Below are 20,467 nucleotides of genomic sequence, written 5' to 3'. Positions count from 1 at the left end.
TGCGAGCCGAACATTGGCGGGTGCTCAACTCAATTACACCACCACCGAAAAAGAGATGCTTGCGGTGGTGTTCGCATTGGATAAATTTCGGTCGTACTTACTTTGCTCTAAGGTTATCATCTACACGGACCATGCGGCCCTTCGATACCTTTTTGCAAAGCAAGATGCTAAACCGAGACTAATCCGATGGGTGCTTCTTATGCAAGAGTTTGACATCGAAATTCGCGACAAGAAAGGAACGGAGAACGTCGTCGCCGACCACTTGTCAAGGCTAGAGATTCCGGAACCAATTATAAGTGGCGTAGAGATTAATGAAACGTTTCCGGATGAGATGTTGATGGTACTTTCGGAAGTGGAAACGCCATGGTATGCGGATATCGCAAACTATCTATCTTCCGAAATAATGCCACCGGATTTGACTTACCACCAAAGGAAGAAGTTCTTGAGCGATGCTAAACGGTTTCTATGGGAGGAACCGTACCTCTTCAAGGTGTGTGGAGATGGGATTTTGAGGAGATGTGTACCACTACAAGAGATGATGCCTATACTTAGTCAATGCCATTCCTCGGACTATGCGGGCCACTATGGTACATCAAGGACCGCCGCTCGTGTGCTAGAGTGCGGATTCTTTTGGCCTACGCTATTTCGCGATGCAAAAGACTTTGTTAGTCATTGCGATCGATGCCAAAGAGTGGGGAACATATCTAAGAGAGATGAAATGCCGCTTACCAACATTCAAGAGGTGGAACTTTTTGATGTGTGGGGAATAGACTTCATGGGTCCTTTTCCTATGTCGTTTGGAAAGCAATACATTTTGGTGTGCGTAGATTACGTTTCAAAATGGGTAGAGGCGGAAGCATTACCCACTAACGATGCCAAAGTAGTGTTGGATTCTCTCAAACGTTTGATGAATCGATACGGGACTCCTAGAGCAATAATAAGCGACGGTGGATCTCACTTTTGCAATAGGCAATTCGATGCCTTGATGCGGAAATATAAAGTCTATCATCGGGTCGCTACTCCGTAACATCCTCAAACAAGCGGGCAAGTTGAAGTTTCTAACCGTGAGCTAAAGAGAATTCTAGAGAAAACGGTTAATAACACAAGGAAAGATTGGTCACTGAAACTAGATGATGCATTATGGGCATATCGTACGGCTTTTAAAACGCCCCTCGGAATGTCTCCATATCGTATTGTTTTTGGGAAAGCATGCCATCTTCCGGTGGAACTTGAACATAGAGCGTATTGGGCCATTAAAAAGCTCAATTTTGACCTTAAAGCGGCGGGGGAGAAACGTATGCTTCAACTCAATGAGTTGGACGAATTTCGGTTAAATGCGTATGAAAACGCCAAGCTTTACAAAGAAAAGACGAAACGATGGCATGACGCTCATATCGTGCCTAAAACGTTTGTGGAGGGCTCTTTTGTCTTGCTCTACAACTCACGCCTCAAATTATTTCCCGGGAAATTAAAATCCCGTTGGAGCGGTCCTTTCAAAATTCGAACGGTGGCAAGTCATGGAGCTTTGGAATTGGAGAATTCTAGTGGTGAAATCTTCAAAGTAAATGGACAACGGTGCAAGCCGTATCTTGGACCTTTGACGGATCAAGTAGTGGAACAAATCACGTTCACCACTCCTACATAAAATCCGGGCCACGGTCTAGCTTTTGACCGAAAATAAAGCGCACTCGAGAGGCAATCTCGAGAGGTTACGTGTTTTGTTTTATTTATTTTATTTTCCTTTTATGCGTATTTAATTTTCAATTTGTTTATTTATTTCCGTTTAATTCCGGGGTAAGTTTTTGTGTTTCTGCAGGTATATAACAGATTTCAGGAGGTTCTCGTTCGGAACAGAGCCTTTTCCGAACGGGACTAGGCAAAATTTGCCTTTGTCCCGTTCGGGACAGGCTATTCCCGTTCGAAACCCAGCCCCCAGCTGCCATTTATTTCGAACGTGAATGGTTGTCCCGTTCGGGACTAGGCAAATTTTGCCTTTGTCCCGTACGGGACACACTATTCCCGTTCGGGACAAAAATGTAAAACCGGGGAATAAGCCTAATCCCGTTCGGGACTAAATTATTCCCGTTCGGGAAGCATCAAAAATTTTGAAAAATTTGAATTTTGAATTTTGAATTAAAGTGTAGTAGATTTCTTGGGACTTGTGTTTCTTTTGAGACTTGTGTTTCTTTTGAAACTTGTGTTTCTTTAAGATTTGTGCTTGCAAAAATTTGAATTTTTCACTTGGATTGATGAGTTGGCAAATCCAAACCATTCATTAGTGTTTAAATTTCACTTGGATTGATACATGGTTTCAATCTAAACCGTTGAATCAAATCTAAGTTATTAAATGGAGAGTTTGAATTTAGTGGTGGGAAATCTTGAGATTTGTTATATTTTTTTTTCCTATAAATACCTTGCATTTTTCTACTTTTTATTTCACACATATTCTTCTTCTAATATTCTTCTTTTCTTATTCTCCAAATTTTTTTTGCTTAGAAACATTCTCATTCCGCAATCATGGTGCGAAGCAAGAATGCCGAAAATCAACCAATCCGTCGTTCAAGCACGAGAAATCAAGAGGCGGCGAATCCACCCTTACCGGCCGTGGGAAGGGGACGTACTAAATCAACCGCTCCATCCTCATCTCGGGTTAACACCTCGGCGATATTGACTACTCGCTATAACGCACCTTTCCAAATCCATACGGAGGAGGAAGGTGATTTATATTTGAGTATCAAAGAAAGGGAAATGGTAATTCCATTTCAAATCGATTTTGATGATATGGAGAACCTTGGCATCAAGGATGATGTGGAGCGCTATTTGGATATTTTGGGGTTATCATCGGCATTATCAAAGGTTAGTCATCACTCTTACGATGAACTTACTCGTGAATTCTTCTCTACTCTCAAACCGGTTAGCGGTTCTCCTTCATCTATTTCTTTCCGCATCAACAACACTAGCCATACACTTAGTGTTGAAGATTTGGTGGAAATGTTTGGAATGAGGGGAACGGGGTTGATAGATTGGGATCAAAATTTTGATCAAGTGGAGATATGGAGGGAATTGACGGATCGTGATGATTATCGGACAAGGGGGTCCAAAATTAATGAAATCAAAGACATCGCTATTGTGGTGTTTGTGAAGTGGTTTGGGCACTCGTTTGGCGGGCGTGGTGAATATACGAAGGTGGCCAAGAGTGATCTTTTAGCTTTGAATGCTATTTTGCATCCGGAGATAGAAGCCTACCAAGTCAACACGGCGTATCGTCTTTTGAAGCGATTGAGGGAAGTTCCATCCGAATTATCCAAGATTGGCTATGGTTTCATTATTCGTGCTTTGGCCGAGAAATACAATTGTATGCCTACGGCGTCTACTTTGGCGACTTTTGAGACCATTCTAGCACGGTCTCTTAATATTAACCATTTGGATGTTGCCGGGTTTGTGAAGAAGGGGAGAGTTATTCCCTATAATAGAAGGGTACGATTGGTGGCACGAACACGACGAGAAGAGGTAGCACGGGAAGAAGAAGGAGGAGAAGGAAGAAGAGCGGGGAAGGAACCCGCGGGAACTTCTCAAGCCGGAGAAGCGACTCATGTTTCCGGGTTTGACCAACGGTTTTCTGAGTTGGTTGAGCAAAACCGGACCGGATGGGAGCAAAACCGGGTTGGTTGGGAAACTAACCAAAAATTACTTGAAGATATCCGACGTGAACAACATGTTGGTCTTGCACAACTACAATGGAGGCAAGATCGAATGCGAGCTCGACTTAATCGGCAAGAGGATTTTCTTCGGGGTTATTTTAATGCCGCCGGCGGAGAGCGTTATCCATCACCGGAACCATCACCGGATCCACCGGCCTTTGACTAGAGCGAGATTTGTTTTTCTAAACCCAAACTCTTTCCAATTTTTTCTATTTTTATTTCTTATTTCTTAGCTTTGGGGACATAGCTAGAAATAGTGTGAGGAGGGGGGAAGAAAAATTTATTTTTCGTTTGGGTTATTTTTCGGTGATTTATCTTTATTTTCAGTTTTAGTTTATTTTTATTAGGATGTGATTTTCTTTTTAGTAGATTGTATTAGGTGTTAAATTAGTTTATTTCAAGGTCTTGTATCGCTTTAAATCTTTGTCTTTTAAATATGAAAGTGTTAGTTGATTTGGTGTGTATCTTAATTAATTTGTCAATCTTAGATTTCCCCGAATCAATGAATGTATGAACGCGACTTCTTAATTCGACAATTGATAAGCGATGCTTGCTTAATGACTTAATAATTCGTTGACATAATCCGATGAAATAAGGGTGAATTCAAAATTTAGACTTGTTCAAATCGTTGAAACATAATTGAATAACTTGATGCGGATTCATGACATGTCGATTGTTTATTTGTATAATCGTTTTTAAACTTTTGGCATAAGTAGCTTAATTTATGTAGGAATTGAGTTTATGGCATAACACTACACACTTTTGAGCGTTTTGAGCCTAATTTCCTTGTTGTGAGTGTTGATTTCATGTTTTATTCCTAGAACTTGCTCGGTGTCCGTTTAAAGTTACACGATTGAGTTTTCAACAATTAGATGATTATGGCAATTAGGTATAACCTTTCTTTTAGACCACTTAAATAGACTACCCTTTATCCCCTAGATTACACCAATTTGAGCCTTAAACCTTTTTATTGTTTTTACCATATTTTACACATTTTACCGTTCTATGCTTTACCTCTTTTGTTTACCTTATCGACTTTATATATTATTTGTTATGACTATGATGAATATAGGTGATTCAAAACTCGAGATTAGTAAAAAGAGAAAGTGAACTACATTGTGCTTAAAAGATTAAGTTTGCGCCTTGAAAAAGATTGAAAGAAAAAAAAAGAGATAGAAATTTGCAAGCAAAAGCTTCAAAAGAAAAAAAAAGAGGAAAAATTCTGAGATTGCAAAAAGCAATGAGTAAAGCGTAATTCAAAAATAAAAGAAAGTTATAAGTTCACATAAACGAAAAACCGGAGTTAGATCAACCTAGAAGTTAATGGTAGTAATAAATAGTGTATTAAGTTGATAATTAGCCTTTGTTTTATCCTTTTTACCTACCCTTTACCTTAGCCACATTACAACCCAATAAAAGACCATATGATTTTTGTTGATTACCGAATCAAGTAGCGGAGTCCGGGACTATGAGCAAGCTTATGGTGAGTATTCATGTTTTCAATTGTGAGCTTTCTTTGTTATATACCCTACTTGTTGAAATATTGATGCCATTAGCTTAGTTTTTACTAAATTGTGCTATGATTTGCCTAAGTGAAAAATTGATTATTTTCCATGTCCCGCAAGTGATAGTGAAGCTTGAAGTGTGATTCAATTTGACCTTGTACTAATGAGTTAGTAACCGTTGTTATATTGAATTACGTCATAGAATTATTATTGTTATTCGATTGCATCATTATTTAGTTGTCGGTTTTAGAAGGTTGTTTTTCATATTATTCATAGGGTCGGGGATTTCTTTGATTGATTTATTGTTAAGTTATATGCTAATGATTTCTAACATATTTTGTAGAGTAAGATTTATTTCTTGCTTGAGGACAAGCAAAGGTTAATAGTGTTTGTTAGTGTTTCAGTGGAAATTAGGTGAAAACCGACTATTTGGGGCAAAATTATGGTGGATTGCGTGTACGAGTAAAAAGCGTAGCTTGCGGACGAAGGAATTGAAGTTCACGAACGAGATTGAGGAAAAAAGGGGTTGTTCCCGTTCGAAAAAGAAGTTTCACGAACGGAACACATGCAGAGTGAGCATGAGTCCCGAACGAAAAAGCCTTGTTCCGTTCGGGACTCAAGAAGGAATCTGATCTCAAAGCCTTCGGTCTACAGTTTTTTCGAACGTGAAAGAGGCTTCCGTTCGGGAAAGAAGAAAATTGGGCATGTCACGAACGGAACTATGGTTTCCCGAACGGGAAAGAAGAGAATTTGGCGTGCAGCAGACTTTGAATTGGACTAAAATTCCTCCTCCAATTACAATTACAATTCCTATTACAAATTGATTTGTAATACGAATTAGAAGACTCCGGAACTTCTCCTACTATATAAAGACCTTGTACTAGACTCAATTTAATACGTAGAATAATTTAGACTACATTAGTTTTATTTTCATTCTCTTAAAATAGCGTTTTAGCTTCTATTTCTCAGCAGTTTATAAGTAGTTTATTATTAGTTTCTGCAAAGAACTATTGTGAAGATTTCAAGTTTAATCTAGACGATTCTTCCGAAATTGACAACTCCGGTATTTATTTCTCTAATTATGTTTAATTCTTCATCTTCTTCTTTGTTTAATTTAAGCTTAAGCATGTGTAACTAAATCCTTTGTTCGGGGATTGATATGAACACTTAGATTAGTTTTCGAATTGGATTAGGATTTATTAAGTGAGTAAAATTGTGTTTTAATTACTAAGATTAAGGCTTGAATTAATTTGATCACTTAGTTCATGATTTTGTGTTTAATTAATTAATTGAGAGATTGTTAATTAAATAGACATAGGTAATTAAAAACTTAGAGGAAAACACCGTGAGAGCGGGTTGGAATTTAGGTAGTCGTTGAGTTTGCTTCATAATTACAATTTAGTTATTTAATTCAGTTTTAATATTATGAGAGCAAGTTAATAATTGATTAGCTAATTAGGTTGTGATTTTATTTGAATCTTTGAGGCTTGAGAGAGCGGGATTCGGTGCAATAGAATAGCTCGATTCATAATAAAATCACTAGATAAATTTTGATCCATTCTTCTACTAGTTTATTTGGAATTATCAATCCTTGAGCTTTTTACCATTATTGTTTAAACTTCGATTTATTTGTTTAATTTCAGATTTTTAGTCTAATTACTTGAGTTAATTCACTTTAGATTATAATTAGTTCACACAAATCCATTTATTTTCTTACTAGCCAATTAAAGAATATTAGAAATTAGTTGTTTAGTTCATTGTTCCTTGTGGGATCGATACTTGGTCTTCCAAGTTATATTACTTGAGCGATATCGTACACTTGCGATTAATTGCCAACAATACTCCAAAAAATATCATGGCTCAAATGATAGATCATTTCAAAAAGATGGAAATAAGGCACGAGATAGAGGAACGGTTTAAAGAACAAGCTAAGGGAAATGCAAAAATGATAGAGGAAATATCTAAGGAGAATTGTAAGAAGATCGAAGAGCAATCGAGAGTACTCTAAAGAAAGTAATGAACAGTACAAGATTGGCAAAAGAACTTGGCTCAAAAGGAAGAAGGTGCGAATAAGAGTTCAAAACAAGCATAACTCGGGGGGCAATGCTTCTAACAATCATGCTCATGAGGTAGTAGAGTCAAGTAAGGCATCTCAATCTTCTCCTATTATCAATCTTGTTTTTTAGGAAAGATACGTTCCTCCTAATCATCGTAAAATGAGGCGATAGGTACTCCTTACAAGGGAGCTTGCCATCAAGGAACAAAACCACAATATCTTGTACATACTAATGTTAATACACAACCTAATGTGTATGATGAAGGTTTTAACCATGTCGGGAATAATTGTGATGGAATCCCAAGAGCAAACATCACTCAATTCCTGTTTTGCCACCTCTTGTAGTTCCAAACCAGATGGATATTGATGGTGTGAGGGAAATGGTTTAAGAACTTTATAGCCCCGACTTAAGGAAAGTTGGAAGGCTAGAGTTCCACAAACCATATCCTGAAGTGATTGACAAAGATAATCCATATCCAAGAGGATATAGAGTTCCAGACTTTCCTTTGTTCTCAGGAGATGAAGGCCAATCAACGCTTGAACATGTAGCAAGATTTATGGAGAGTTGGAAAATGTTTTTAATTTTGTAAATCTTAAATTGAGATTATTTCCTAACTCATTTACAGGAGTGGCATTCACTTGGTATGACACTCTTCCTAGAAATTCTATTTATGCGTGGCAGGAAATGAAAAGGCAATTCCATACTCAATTCTTCCGTGTTGAGCCTGAAGTCTCAATTGCTAAAATTTTAAGAATAACTCTGAGGGCTGGAGAACCTACAGACTTATTCATAACAAGGTTTAAGAAGTTGAAAAATTGCTGCAAAATTTATTTTCCAGAGACTGAATTTGTGAAGTTGGCTCAAATGGGTCTGGATATAAAATTGAGGAAAAAGTTCTAAGGGATGGAGTTTTGTGATTTTTTCGAACTTGTTGCAAAGGTCACAGAGTATGAAGATCTCTTGAGAGAGAAAAATCATAGGAGGAGAACTTCTATGGGTATGTATTTTCAAGAGATGAGCCATGACGTTGTTGTGTCAGACTTAAATTCCTCAAGTTCTTGAGTATGTCCAATGTTGGTGAAAAAACTACCAGATACATGGAAGAAACCCCATGCATCGAGCGCAAAGCCTTAGTATACATTTGATGTGATAAAGACAGGAGAGATCTTTGATTTTCCAGTGAAAGAAAAATTATTGGAATCATGCTACTAATGGTTGTTGGAGTTTCAGGAATGTTGTCCAGGATAGAATCAACAAGGGAGTTCTAAAGTTCCCTGAGAAGAAGAAAGCCATGTTGATTGATGAAGATCCAGTCCCACTTGTAGCATATGTGAATACAGCTTCTTTTGATCTTTGAAAACTCCCAGATCTTAAGAGAAGGATTAAAAAATTGGAGGATGCACTTGAGCAAAAAGAGAGGAGTCTTAAAGTTAAGAGGAATTGGGTTCCAAAAGTTTAGCCCAGAATACAAAATAATAGAGTTGGAAATATGAGATTCCGAGATCATGTGAAAAAAGAAGACAGAGATGCAGAAGATCAATGGTCCACCAACATGGGGCAATGCGCTCACCCTTACGTATATCAAAAGGGAGAGAGGAGATTGAACTTTTAAGGAATCCATCTGCGTTTTGTACGCCCACGTGCCTTTCCAACAACTTGTAATGGCATAGGGTGGAACACAAGAAGTTTCTTCAAAGGCTCACCAAAACACAAAAAAGAAGATTTCAAAGGCAAAGAGCAGTAGAGAGAAGAGAAATACTTGTGGCACCTAGATCACCTGCGAAGAAAAAGTTCAGACGTAGAGCCTTGGAAGATGTAGAAATTGATGAAGACTTAGATGATCTCTTGACACCTTCTAGTCCAAAAACTGACAAGAAGAAAGGATTATTTTTAGGTGAAATTCCTATTACTCTTGACTGTAGTACTTCTTCACTATCTCTGCCCTTTATCTTTCTGTCTAAGAATGAAGCAGGAGAAGAAGACTTAATTGAGCTTAAAAGATTTGCGGGGGCAAATAGAGGAGAAGATCATTCTCAGGATACGGGATTAACCATTCAGGTTACTGATCCATATTTGCATAAGAAGGTGATTTTGGAGACATCATCTCCTCAAGTGTCAAAACACATCAAACCATTGCAAATCAAAGTTTACATGAGGGTAAGTTGATTCAAAGGGTCTTGGTGGACATGGATCGGCTGCGAATATTTTACCTGCTCGGATGCTTAGAGCGCTTGGGAGAACAGAGAAAGATCTTATAGAAACAGAAGTTACACTCACCGGATTTACAGGAGAAAGTACAAGAACATTGGGTGTTTTACCTATGGAAACTTTGTGTTGTTAACAAATTTTCTCTTACCACTTTATTTGTTGTCCATAAATCTGCTATTTATAATATTTTATTAGGGAGAGATATGATTCATGCGAATTCGTGTGTATCGTCTTCCCTCCATCAATTTTTAATTCTGTGGAATGAAGGAAACAGTTTCTTCTCATATATCTAAGAAGGAGCTCAGATCTAGAGAAAGAGTTGCTGCTCATTCTCAGATTTGAGGTGGAGCAGCAGCTCCTTCTACGATTCGGTGCAATCAGTAGAGACAATACCGATTTTAGTAAAAATTTGATTTTTAATTTATTCAATTTATTTAATATTTTAATAAAAATTAATTAATTATTCAATTAAGATTTAATTGAAAGTTTTTAAAGATTAAGAATTTTTTGAATTTTTTTATATAGAAAAATATATGATATTATCTTTCCATTTAACTGTTTTTAATTTTTTCATCCTTAAAGTAATTAAATTATCAAAAAATTCAATTTAGAAATACAATTGAAATACAAAGGGGTAAAATTAAAGAAACTCCTATATTAGGGTGTAATTGCAAAAGGTGTTAAAGAGGAAAGGGTTTGAGTGATTAACGTTTAAAATAAAGAGCATTATTGGAAATTTTTTTAGAACATCCACAATGATGGATGCTCAAAGGTTATTGAGTGCTCAACATTGAGCACTTCCTATTGTGAGCATAAGGGAAGTGCTCAATGATGGGCCACTTCTATTTTTTTTTTGTTTTTTTAAATTAAAAAACTGCAACTTTAATTATAAAGGGTTGAATTGAATTTGGAGCAACATTAATATTATCGTTGTTCTTTTAAAATTTTCTTATAAATATGTAATGTGTTATTTTATTTGTTCAATTTCACTCTCCACTAAAATTTTGCATTATTATTCTCTACAAAAAAAATCATCTTTTTATTTTTTTATATCTTAAAAAATAATTGTCATTTATATTTTAAAAATATTTACAATCCTCCAAATTTAGAAAATTCTTCACCCCCTCAAAATTCAAATTAATTTAATTTTCAAAACTTGTCTCATTTTCCATTTCCTTTTCCTAATCCAAATATGTCAAATTTTGGATATCCACCACAAATACCCAATTCTAGTTCTCCACCAAATTTTCAAAATCCACCAATTTTTTCATACCCATTTCCAATGTTTCCAAACTCAAATTATTACAATCCGGCTATAGCAAATCAATACTATAATCCGGGCATGAGAGTTGATATTTCAACACCACCGAGTGAAGAAATAAAAGATTTTGATGGCGCCTCCAGTACCAATCAAGAAACACCAAAAAATTCTTCTTCCGATGCACAATTTCCGCCATATTCTACCCAACAAGGGCTTGAAAATATTGATCTCACGAATGATTCGGTTGAACAAGAAAAGCGTGTTCCGTGGAACATCGAGGATGACCGACTTCTTGCTTGGCTTACAATTTCAACAAATAGCATTACCGGAAATGCCCAAAATAACAAGCAATTTTGGAAAAGGATCACCGAGTACTTCAACAACAATCGAAAATCAAGGCCATCAAGAGCATGTAATTCGGTTAAGCAACATCGGTATTGGATGATTCCGATGGTGAATGAATTCAACCAACATTACAACAAATTAGCGGCGGAACATCATAGCGGATGGAGCGATGATCAACTAAAGCAACGTGCCCGCGAGCTTTATTTTCAAATTCGTAAAAAACATTTTATTCTTGAACATGTGTGGGTTATGTTGAAAGATGATCCAAAATGGAAAGCAAATTGCCCTCCTCAACATGCTTCCAAGAAGACAAGACTTGATGAATTCGGCGCATACACATCTTCATCAAATCCGGATATAAATATCGACATCGATGATAGTGAGGTTGAAATTCGTCCGATTGGTCAAAAGGCGGCAAAGGCGGCAAAGGTAAGGGGTAAAAAAAAAGGATAAGGCAACGAGCAAACAAAACGAAGAAACTAACGAAGAAAGGTGGGAGAAATACAATAAAGCTCAACAAGACAAAATAACGGTCATGCAAGAGTTAGCAAGGATTCATGAACATCGTATACTAACCATGAATACGAGTAATATGAATCTGGAGCAACTTGAAAATCATTATATGATTGTGGATGCTATTAAAGCTAAATATAAAACATGATAGTTATAATTTATATTTTCATGTAACGTAATTTTATTTTTATGTAACTTTAACTTTTTGTAATTTCAAGTTTCTTTAATTTTAATATTATGTAATTTTAATTTTATGTAATTTCAAGTTTCTTTAATTTTAGTATTATGAAATTTTATTTTTAAATACCTTAAACTTTAACTTTATGTAATTTCAAGTTTTTGTAATTTTAATATCATGAAATTTATAAAAATAGCCGTTGTAAAAGTAGCCGTTGTAAAAGTAGCCGTTTTAAAAGTAGCCGTTTTAAAAGTAGCCGTTGTAAAAGTAGCCGTTTTAAAAGTAGCCGTTTTAAGAACATATATATATAACTATACAAATGAGATATTTCACATAATCATCCACCACACCATATTTTCCATACATATCCTGGAATTCCCAAATAATAGCCTACGAAATGGATCCTTATGATCTAGAACAAATAACAAAGCTTTTAGAAGACGAAATGATGGATTATAGTGATGAAGAAATGTTTAAAATGTTGGAAGAATGGGATCAGCAACAAAGTGAGGCATCCGACAGCCGTAGGCGGAGTCGAAGGTATTATAATCGAGAACGTGAAATGGGATATGATCGACTCTTCAATGATTATTTTGCCGACAATCCAGTTTACCCGTCAAATATATTCCGTCGAAGATTTCGAATGCGAAAAGAGTTATTCCTTCGTATAGTTGAATCTCTTCAAAATCATTCAGAGTACTTCCAAATGAGGGTTGATGCAACCGGCAAAAGCGGACTTTCTCCGCTTTAAAAATGCGCTCCTGCTATTCGTCAATTAGCTTATGGCGCTCCAGCTGACAGTTATGATGAGTACATAAGAATTGCTGAAACGACTGCAATCGAATGTTTATTCAATTTTTGTAGGTGCATGATGGAGCTTTTCTCATCTAGATATTTGAGAAAGCCTAATGTCGAGGATGTTGAACGCTTATTGCATTTGCATTCTGAGCGCCACGGCTTTCTTGGGATGCTTGGGAGTGTTGATTGTATGCACTGGAAATGGAAAAATTGCCCAGCTGCATGGAAAGGCCAATTTACTCGAGGTGATAAGGATCTCCAACAATTATGCTGGAAGCAGTTGCATCAGTAGATCTCTGGATATGGCATGCATTTTTTGGTGTTGCAGGATCTAATAATGACATCAACGTGCTCAATCAATCTCCATTATTTAATGACGTTTTAAAAGGATATGCTCCAGACGTTCATTTCGCAGTAAATGGAACACAGTATTCAAAGGCGTATTATATGGAGGATGGAATCTATCCAGAATAGGCAACATTTGTTAAGAGTTTTGCATATCAGGAAGACTCAAAAAGGATTAAATTCAAACAAATGCAAGAGTCTGCAAGAAAGGATGTTGAGAGAGCTTTTGGTGTACTCCAATCTCGATGGGCAATAGTACGTGGTTCTGCCCGTTTTTGGGATAGAAAAAAGTTGAAAGATATAATGTATACATGCATTTTATTGCATAGTATGATTGTGGAGGATGAAGAAGATACAATAAGAAATTGGAATGACGTCGAAGTAGCACCACCGATACCTGTAAGCCAAGGATCTATCCAAGACTTTCAACATCATCTTTAGAGGGATGCGGAATTACGCGATCGTGAAGTACACCATCGTCTCTGATCGGACTTGGTCGAACATATTTGGCAACATTTCGGAGAAAATGAAAATCTGTAGTAATTTTATTTTAAGTTAGTGTTTTTAATTGAAGTATTTTATATTTTTTTTATTTGAAGTATTTTATGTATTGTTTTATTAAAACAATTAATGATTTATGTATTTTTTTCTTGAATTAATATGTTTTTTTATCATTAATTATCAATTACTTTATTTATTATTATAATATATTATTATATTTAAAATATATTATTTATTATGTTTGGTGTATTATTTTTAATAATTTATAACGTATTTTAAAAAAAAAATTAATTCATACGTAATTATTTGTACATAATTAAAAAATTATGAGTAGAATATATTTTTAATGAAGAAAGTAGTATGTAATTAGGGTGGGTCCCTTATCAGTTTGCTTTTTAAAGTCTAACCATTGTACAAGATTGCATAATAGGATTAAGTTTAATGGAAAGCTGACGTGGCATCTCATCAGACTCAAAAACAGTCTGACCATTGTGGATGTTCTTAGTCTGCTACTACTTCCGAGTTCATTAACCGACATTTAAAGCATGCGACATCATATAAGGATAACATGTCTGACACATAGAATTCTTGATAACATTTCCTAGTGAGGTCTCAAACCTGTTTCAGATATTTATCTGATTCATAAAACAAATCCGAAATAAAATAGCTATTCCGTAAAAAAATAACTTCTTCAATTTATTTCATAAAATAATAACTCTACGGAATTGCTATTTCTTAATTTGTGAAATAACTAAGCTTCTTAAAAAAATAAAAAATAGTTACTCTATTACATTCTTCATCAAATAGCTATTCTATTTCATAGAATTGTAATCAAACATAACATTAAATCTGTAGTACAATAATTCAAGTGGACAGGTGCAGAATTTATATAGATGATGAGTGCTTTGCAAGCTGTCATTGCTTCAGTATATTTGAGTTTCAGAATGTAGTACTGATGGCCAACAAGATCTTGGACAAATGAACAAATTTAACGTATCTGAAAGGACAAGATTGCAACAAAAATTGCCAGCTTTTGGTTAATTCAACCGCAGAAAGCCAGAATATAGTTGTATTTAATTTCCCAAAATTCTACTCTTTACTTTCATGTTGAGCAAACTAACTACACATGTATATTCTCTTCTGCTTCCACCAAACTAGGAGCTTCTTCATTTTCAACATGTGACGAGACGGTAGTATCAGAGGCAGCATCATCTATATTTAGTTGTGAAACATCACCCCCAACCGAAGAGGTATCATCTTCCCCGCTAATAGATGGAGCCGGGGATGCATCAGGAGTACTCCCATTAGCACCCGATGGAGATGATTCTCCCTCTTCTACCGCCTTTTGCAGCTTCCAGTACATTATGCTTGCAGCTAATGTGAGAATCATCTTTTGGTTAACCTGCCACCATATCATTAAAACATTCATTTAATGAATAACTAATGAATTGCACAATTTCTATCTCTAGCCAAAAGAAAATAAAAATTTGAGAGATGGAAAGAAATTGCTACTCTACATGGACAGTTGCAAGTTACAGAAAACAAACAGCATTCATACATACCTCCATAATATCCTCGGGCAACAAGAAAATGGCACAGCCAAGTTTCCTTGCCACGCTGATTATATATGTAGCGTTCAATCTCTTTTCTTCATCTATATTTTAAACAAGAAAGACAGGACAAGAAAAATTTACCATCAGTATTTTAAACAAGTCATACACGAGTTTGGTAAGTAATGACAAAAAAAATAAGAGCACAAACTCGTTTCACATCCAGGAAACCAAATAACTATTAGCAAACTCACATACCAGTTTCACCCTTGGTAACAAGGTTCCAATTGACCACCCTTGGTTCCACAGAACTAAGAAGCTCAAGGAAGAATATCCCGGTTGACAGACTCTTATCCTGATAATTCAGAGGCAGTAATGCCAAGTAATACTTATAATATGCAGATTTGTGAGTAAATGGTTAACATCTTTGAATGCCAAAATTTGCTGACCTTGAAGTTCGCAATTTGAGAAGTTCTGCCACTACTTAGAACCTTCCTATTTGCCCATTTTAAAATATCTGCATCAGTGACTTCCTTCCCTTGAGAGTGAGCTCTCAAGTTCTTCAGCAGTTGAAGCATATTATTGCGCATTAACTGCCATAAGAAAGCTGACAGAGATGTGATTAGTCTATGAAATTTTGCTGCAATGGCAAAAGACATTATATACTAAGGACAAAAAACTAAGTAGAAGAGAATGCAAAGAACATGCGCCAAAGAAAAAGACTAGATTATGGAGTGAAATCTACGCCTCAGTGTGTTAAATGGTAAAGATCATTTTCTTTTTACATCTAATTTCTAGCTCATTTATTTTGTCGGTCCAAAAATGAAAGTTCTAAAAAAATCAATAATTAACGGCTTTGCAGTATCCATCTACATATGCATGAAGAATTCATTTTCCTACATTTTGAGAAGATGGCATTGAGATTTGAGATGCGGATGATCATACTGAAAACAACAGAGCATATAATTGCGTTCATGACATTCAATTTCATAGCTTTAACTATGGCATTTCTAGTTCGGATAAGAGACAAGAAATCGAGGTAAGCTATATGCAACAAATCAGACAATCAAACCAAAATAAAGTCAGAGGTTGGGAAAAAAAGGACTTACCAAGAATTAGCTTCTTATTCCCTTGCACAATATCATTTCCCCCTACATTGACAAGAGATAACTTCAATTGTCTTCCAATCTTTACAACTTGATTACAGTTCTCCAATTTTCTAAATGGCATCTTTATTGGCGGCTTTGATGCCTGCTTCCAGTTAACTGATCCGGGAGAAACCTTGTCAAGCACTTCCAAAAATATCCATCTGAATGCATAATCATTTGATGGTCAATTTATAATTTCAATACCTCCAATGAGGATAAAACTTAAGCCCACTTCTCTACTAAATGATGCATTGTTATAAAAATAAAAAAAAATACATATGTCAGAAAGGTCAGATGAAATGCAAAAGAAAAAAAAAGTCAGATTAGCTTGAACTTCATCAGTTATCCTATTTCAACTGACAACATAGATATCAGAGTTAATTCAACAAATTTTACCCCAAAAAGAGAAAGCGAGGGAAAGAAAACAATATGAAATGTATGCGTATTATGTAATTTCTTTTATTCAATAACAAAAGAAGATATGAAAAAAAAAACGCGAAAGGAACAAAACTCAATGGAAATGGTGGAATTTGAATTGCATAAAGTTATTTGACCAATATATCCTAAGTGCATTCTCACATAGCATTAAGGACATACTAGTAAAAGCACATCTTTGCAAAATCATTTTGTTCTCTTACTTGGTGATTTCTTAAGATAATCAAAGCAATGGATATGAATAAAAAAAAAATCCTCTACTTTAATTTTTCCTATTTCATTTTTTTTCCTTTTCCTTTGCAGCATTTGTGAAGAAAACGAAGGGCTAGTTGCATAGACAAAGAACACTCACCCATTTCTAACATCTTCAAATACATTATTAACATAAGTAGCAATCCCAAGGCTGTTGATCCACAGTCGGAAGCATCTTTCTTCTCTAGATGTTTGCACATCATCTGTCATTCTCTCCGCGAAGGATATCTTTTTGTTGTCTGTAGAAAGACCATTCCTGCAAGAATATATTGCTCTCAGTTGCAAAACAAGACAGCAACATGGAAGGGGGGAAATATTGATGACTGGCTACACCATTGCCATGTACTAGAAAGGTAAATTTGATATATGCTTCAAGGAACAAAAAAAATCCAAATGCTACTTCTTGACCATATATTGATTTCGTTTTCAGTTTGTTCTGTCCACTGCGGATTATCTTATAATACAACCAACATAACATTTAACAGTCAAGATTTTGCTTATACAATCATCAGAATTTCAGGAAACTATTTTGAGAGGTATTAATAGCTAAAAGAAATATATACACTTGGTCATGAAAGGAACTGATCTCGACCCAATAGCATTATCCAGATGTTTCATCATAGTCTAAACATACTCAATCTATATTGAACAACTTCAATTTAAATTTCCAAATTAAAGGAAAATGGAAAGAGTCTTCAGTGGAACTTCCAATAGAAAAAGAGAAACATGACAATATTCGTTCATCTATTACCTATGATGAAATATCTGTGCCACGAATGCAAGATTCAGATTTGGTGAACCTTCAACTATATCTTCTGGTCTTAAATAGCTTTTACAGTTCATCCTCTCTGCATGATCAAGTACAAGCTTAGCCCTTTCAGTTAGGTCCTTGGCATCTAATGTAGCTGGATTGCAGTGTTCTGGCGCAAGCACATTCAGCAGGTATGCATAAGCCTTTCCGTCCTATACATATGTAACCCATAAAAGAAAAAATATCATTACATACATCCCAAGAAAAACTAGTTAAACTACTAAGCTATAAGTAGTACAGTTGCAGTGCTGAATCTAACGTGGAAATCAATGGTTGCTGAAGAGTACAAGTACAACGAATCGTGCTACTTAAAAGAAAATTAAATACAACCTCCCATGCCAATCAAATAAGGTAAGCTTGTAATATAAGATTTTATTGATAATTGTACATAACAGTCAAGCCTTAAACTCAAGCCCCCAAGGAAAAAGAAGAAGAGAAATGTATATGCAAGTACAACTAATCTCTAATTGCTACTGGATAAATAATTAAAAAAGCGGAAACCTTCAGATCAGATGAATAATTTGTGACTTGTTTCTCATAGCCTCCTTTCTTCAGATTGAAATTCATCCATTTCAACAGAAGCTTTTCAGGAGCCAATCCCATAAGTTCCTCAACATCCTGAACAACCCATTCAAGATGATGCCGTTACTGATTCTAATCAAATCACTACATAAATAAACTACTAAATTTTAATGAGAAATGCTAAGATTAAATATTCATTACATTGTTATCCTCCACTAGTTCAACAAGCTGAGGCGTCTTCTTAAGGCTAAGATCTGCCAACAGTTGAATCTGACATTACAGCAGTCAGTAAGTTAAAGTTTATAAACAAAATTAATCAAAATGAGAAAACACTGTATTGCTGTAAAAATTCAATCATATTTTTCATACATTACCAACTTTCTGGGAACATCATATTTAATTATCAGAAAAACGAATTATGCCTCTTTGCAAATGAATATTAAATGCCTGTAAAAATATTTACCTTTATAATTTGAGAAATTAATCCAAGCACCAAATGAGGCTGCAAAAAAAACAAGAAAAATATATACTTGAGACAAGAAGAACATAGCCAACATGAGAATCCTAATTATATAAAACTTACCCTTCCTTCCACCATGTCCGAAGAGCCGATGTTTACTACAGTGCAGCCAATTGCTTTGGCAGAGTTGAGGCAAAGTGTATGATTTTCATTTCTCTCCCATGTATTAAGAACCCGTTTTGTGTTAATAGCTCGTTCATCTATTGTGCCCGGCACAGCAACATTGATAAGCTTGCTAAACTCAAATAAAAGACAAAATCAACACCTCAGCGAGTTTAAGCTTTCATTGACGAAGCAAATAGAAAAAAAATCTAAGAAAATCCTGCTCAAATACCATAGAAGGACTCCATCTCTCACGAGATCAAATAGAGCATTTGAAGATGGATCTAGGGGAAGAAACTGCTTTAGAAATGGGTCATCTCCAAGATAGCTGTTTATGTGAGCAACATATGACGCCTTTTCTGATACATTAACTGTATGTAGAAGAGTAGTTACTGTGGCCTTGAGGAACGATGAACCATGCTTTGGTTCCCCTGATTTTGCAGTAACTCGACCTTGCAAATTGAGATATGCCTGTGATCCAATATATTATTAAACATGAGACCCCGCCAATAAATTCCAATGCCGAACATAAAAACCATCGTACTAAGAACTCAAAAAAGGACAAGTACTCCAATGCACAATTCGGGTAGCTAATAAGAAATGAAAATAAATGAATCACCTTGAGGAACCCGTCAAAATCAATTTCACTGGTTAGGTCAGAGAATGACTCGCTCAAGATCCCTTTAATCTCCTCCTCATTAAAGGCTGAACTAAAAGCTTTTAATTTGACCATCAACGAGGGCAATTCCGCGGCAGTCACTTTGCCATTTTGATTTTTTAATGAAATGAACTAGCACCCACCAAAGAAGTAACACTCTCATTACAAAAACAGAAACTCAATAGTCAAATCCGGAAAGCAACGGGAGTAAAAGAAAACTCACTTTAGATTTAAGGCTGCGAAGTTCAACCTGTGTGAACTGACTCTGAAGCCATTGATCAGAGATATGAACACCTATATAACTCGACATCTCTGCGAATTTACGAATAACGCAGAGAGCCTCCGACTAATCGCAAACTTGATGTTTTAGATTACATCCAATAGGGCAAATCTATGAAACCAGATTACAGAAACAAGTAGCCAATCTATAGACTGAAGTTTCAGATCCTATTTACGTATAATTCCCGTTAAGCAATAAAAGCTTGATCAAATCTAATCCCTGATAAGCAATAAAAATCAATAACAAGTCATTAATAAAAGGCGCACAATGTATCCAAACAAACAAAGAAAGAAACCATTAAAGCGATGACAACACGATCCTTAATCAATAAAACAAAAAATGAATCAGAACCCAATAGTTATACAACAAATAACAGAGAACCCATCATCACAAACATCTCATTCAATCACAAAAAAACATATTAAACCAATAAAGAAAACGTAAAAACTTGTTAAACCAATAAAGAAAACGTAAAAACAAAGAGACCCAGAATGGCATACCGATTAAAAAGTCCAAAAAAACAATTCAGAGAGCTGTGCGTCTGCATTCGGAACATAGACAGTGTGTCTGCATTCGGAAGTGAATATTCAAACGGAGAAAAATATTTGTTTTTGATTTGTTTGTTAAGAGACGGAAGGGATCGATATTTTCTTGGTGGGAGAGCAAAGGCAAAGGCAGAGAGAGAGAGAGAGAGAGACGGTTTTTTTCTTAGTTTTGAACCAGGATGTAATGTAAGAGACAACCGAGTGCATACTGGCTTGAAACCGATATTGGTTT

The 20,467-nt window shown here is 35.6% G+C and overlaps 2 protein-coding genes and 1 pseudogene across 2 annotated transcripts; 2 read left to right on the top strand and 1 right to left on the bottom strand.

Annotated features, from left to right (window-relative positions):
- Window positions 1-10,663: 10,663 nt before the first annotated feature.
- Window positions 10,664-11,738, top strand: LOC126672636 (glutathione S-transferase T3-like). Its single transcript, XM_050366589.1, has 2 exons — window positions 10,664-11,506; window positions 11,622-11,738. The coding sequence occupies exons 1-2, from the start codon at window positions 10,664-10,666 to the stop codon at window positions 11,736-11,738; spliced, it is 960 nt and encodes a 319-aa protein (XP_050222546.1).
- Window positions 11,739-12,124: 386 nt separating this feature from the next.
- LOC126675426 (protein ALP1-like) lies at window positions 12,125-13,461 on the top strand (annotated as a pseudogene).
- Window positions 13,462-14,275: 814 nt separating this feature from the next.
- LOC126673735 (fimbrin-1-like) lies at window positions 14,276-20,459 on the bottom strand. The gene is made up of 15 exons (XM_050367980.2): window positions 20,191-20,459; window positions 19,634-19,909; window positions 19,372-19,542; window positions 18,985-19,223; window positions 18,714-18,885; window positions 18,594-18,632; window positions 18,332-18,400; window positions 18,110-18,226; window positions 17,549-17,760; window positions 16,898-17,053; window positions 16,072-16,271; window positions 15,412-15,569; window positions 15,221-15,317; window positions 14,975-15,066; window positions 14,276-14,814 (listed from the first exon to the last, which is right to left on the bottom strand). Exons 2-15 carry the CDS (start codon window positions 19,718-19,720, stop codon window positions 14,533-14,535), a joined length of 2,091 nt encoding a protein of 696 aa, XP_050223937.1. The 5' UTR covers window positions 19,721-19,909; window positions 20,191-20,459; the 3' UTR covers window positions 14,276-14,532.
- Between the last annotated feature and the right edge of the window lie 8 nt (window positions 20,460-20,467).

The sequence above is a fragment of the Mercurialis annua genome, linkage group LG3 (genome assembly GCF_937616625.2).
Source record: "Mercurialis annua linkage group LG3, ddMerAnnu1.2, whole genome shotgun sequence".
Classification (NCBI taxonomy): Eukaryota; Viridiplantae; Streptophyta; class Magnoliopsida; order Malpighiales; family Euphorbiaceae; genus Mercurialis; species Mercurialis annua.
Note: the sequence above shows the minus strand (reverse complement) of the source record. Positions and strands in the feature narration are given on the sequence as shown.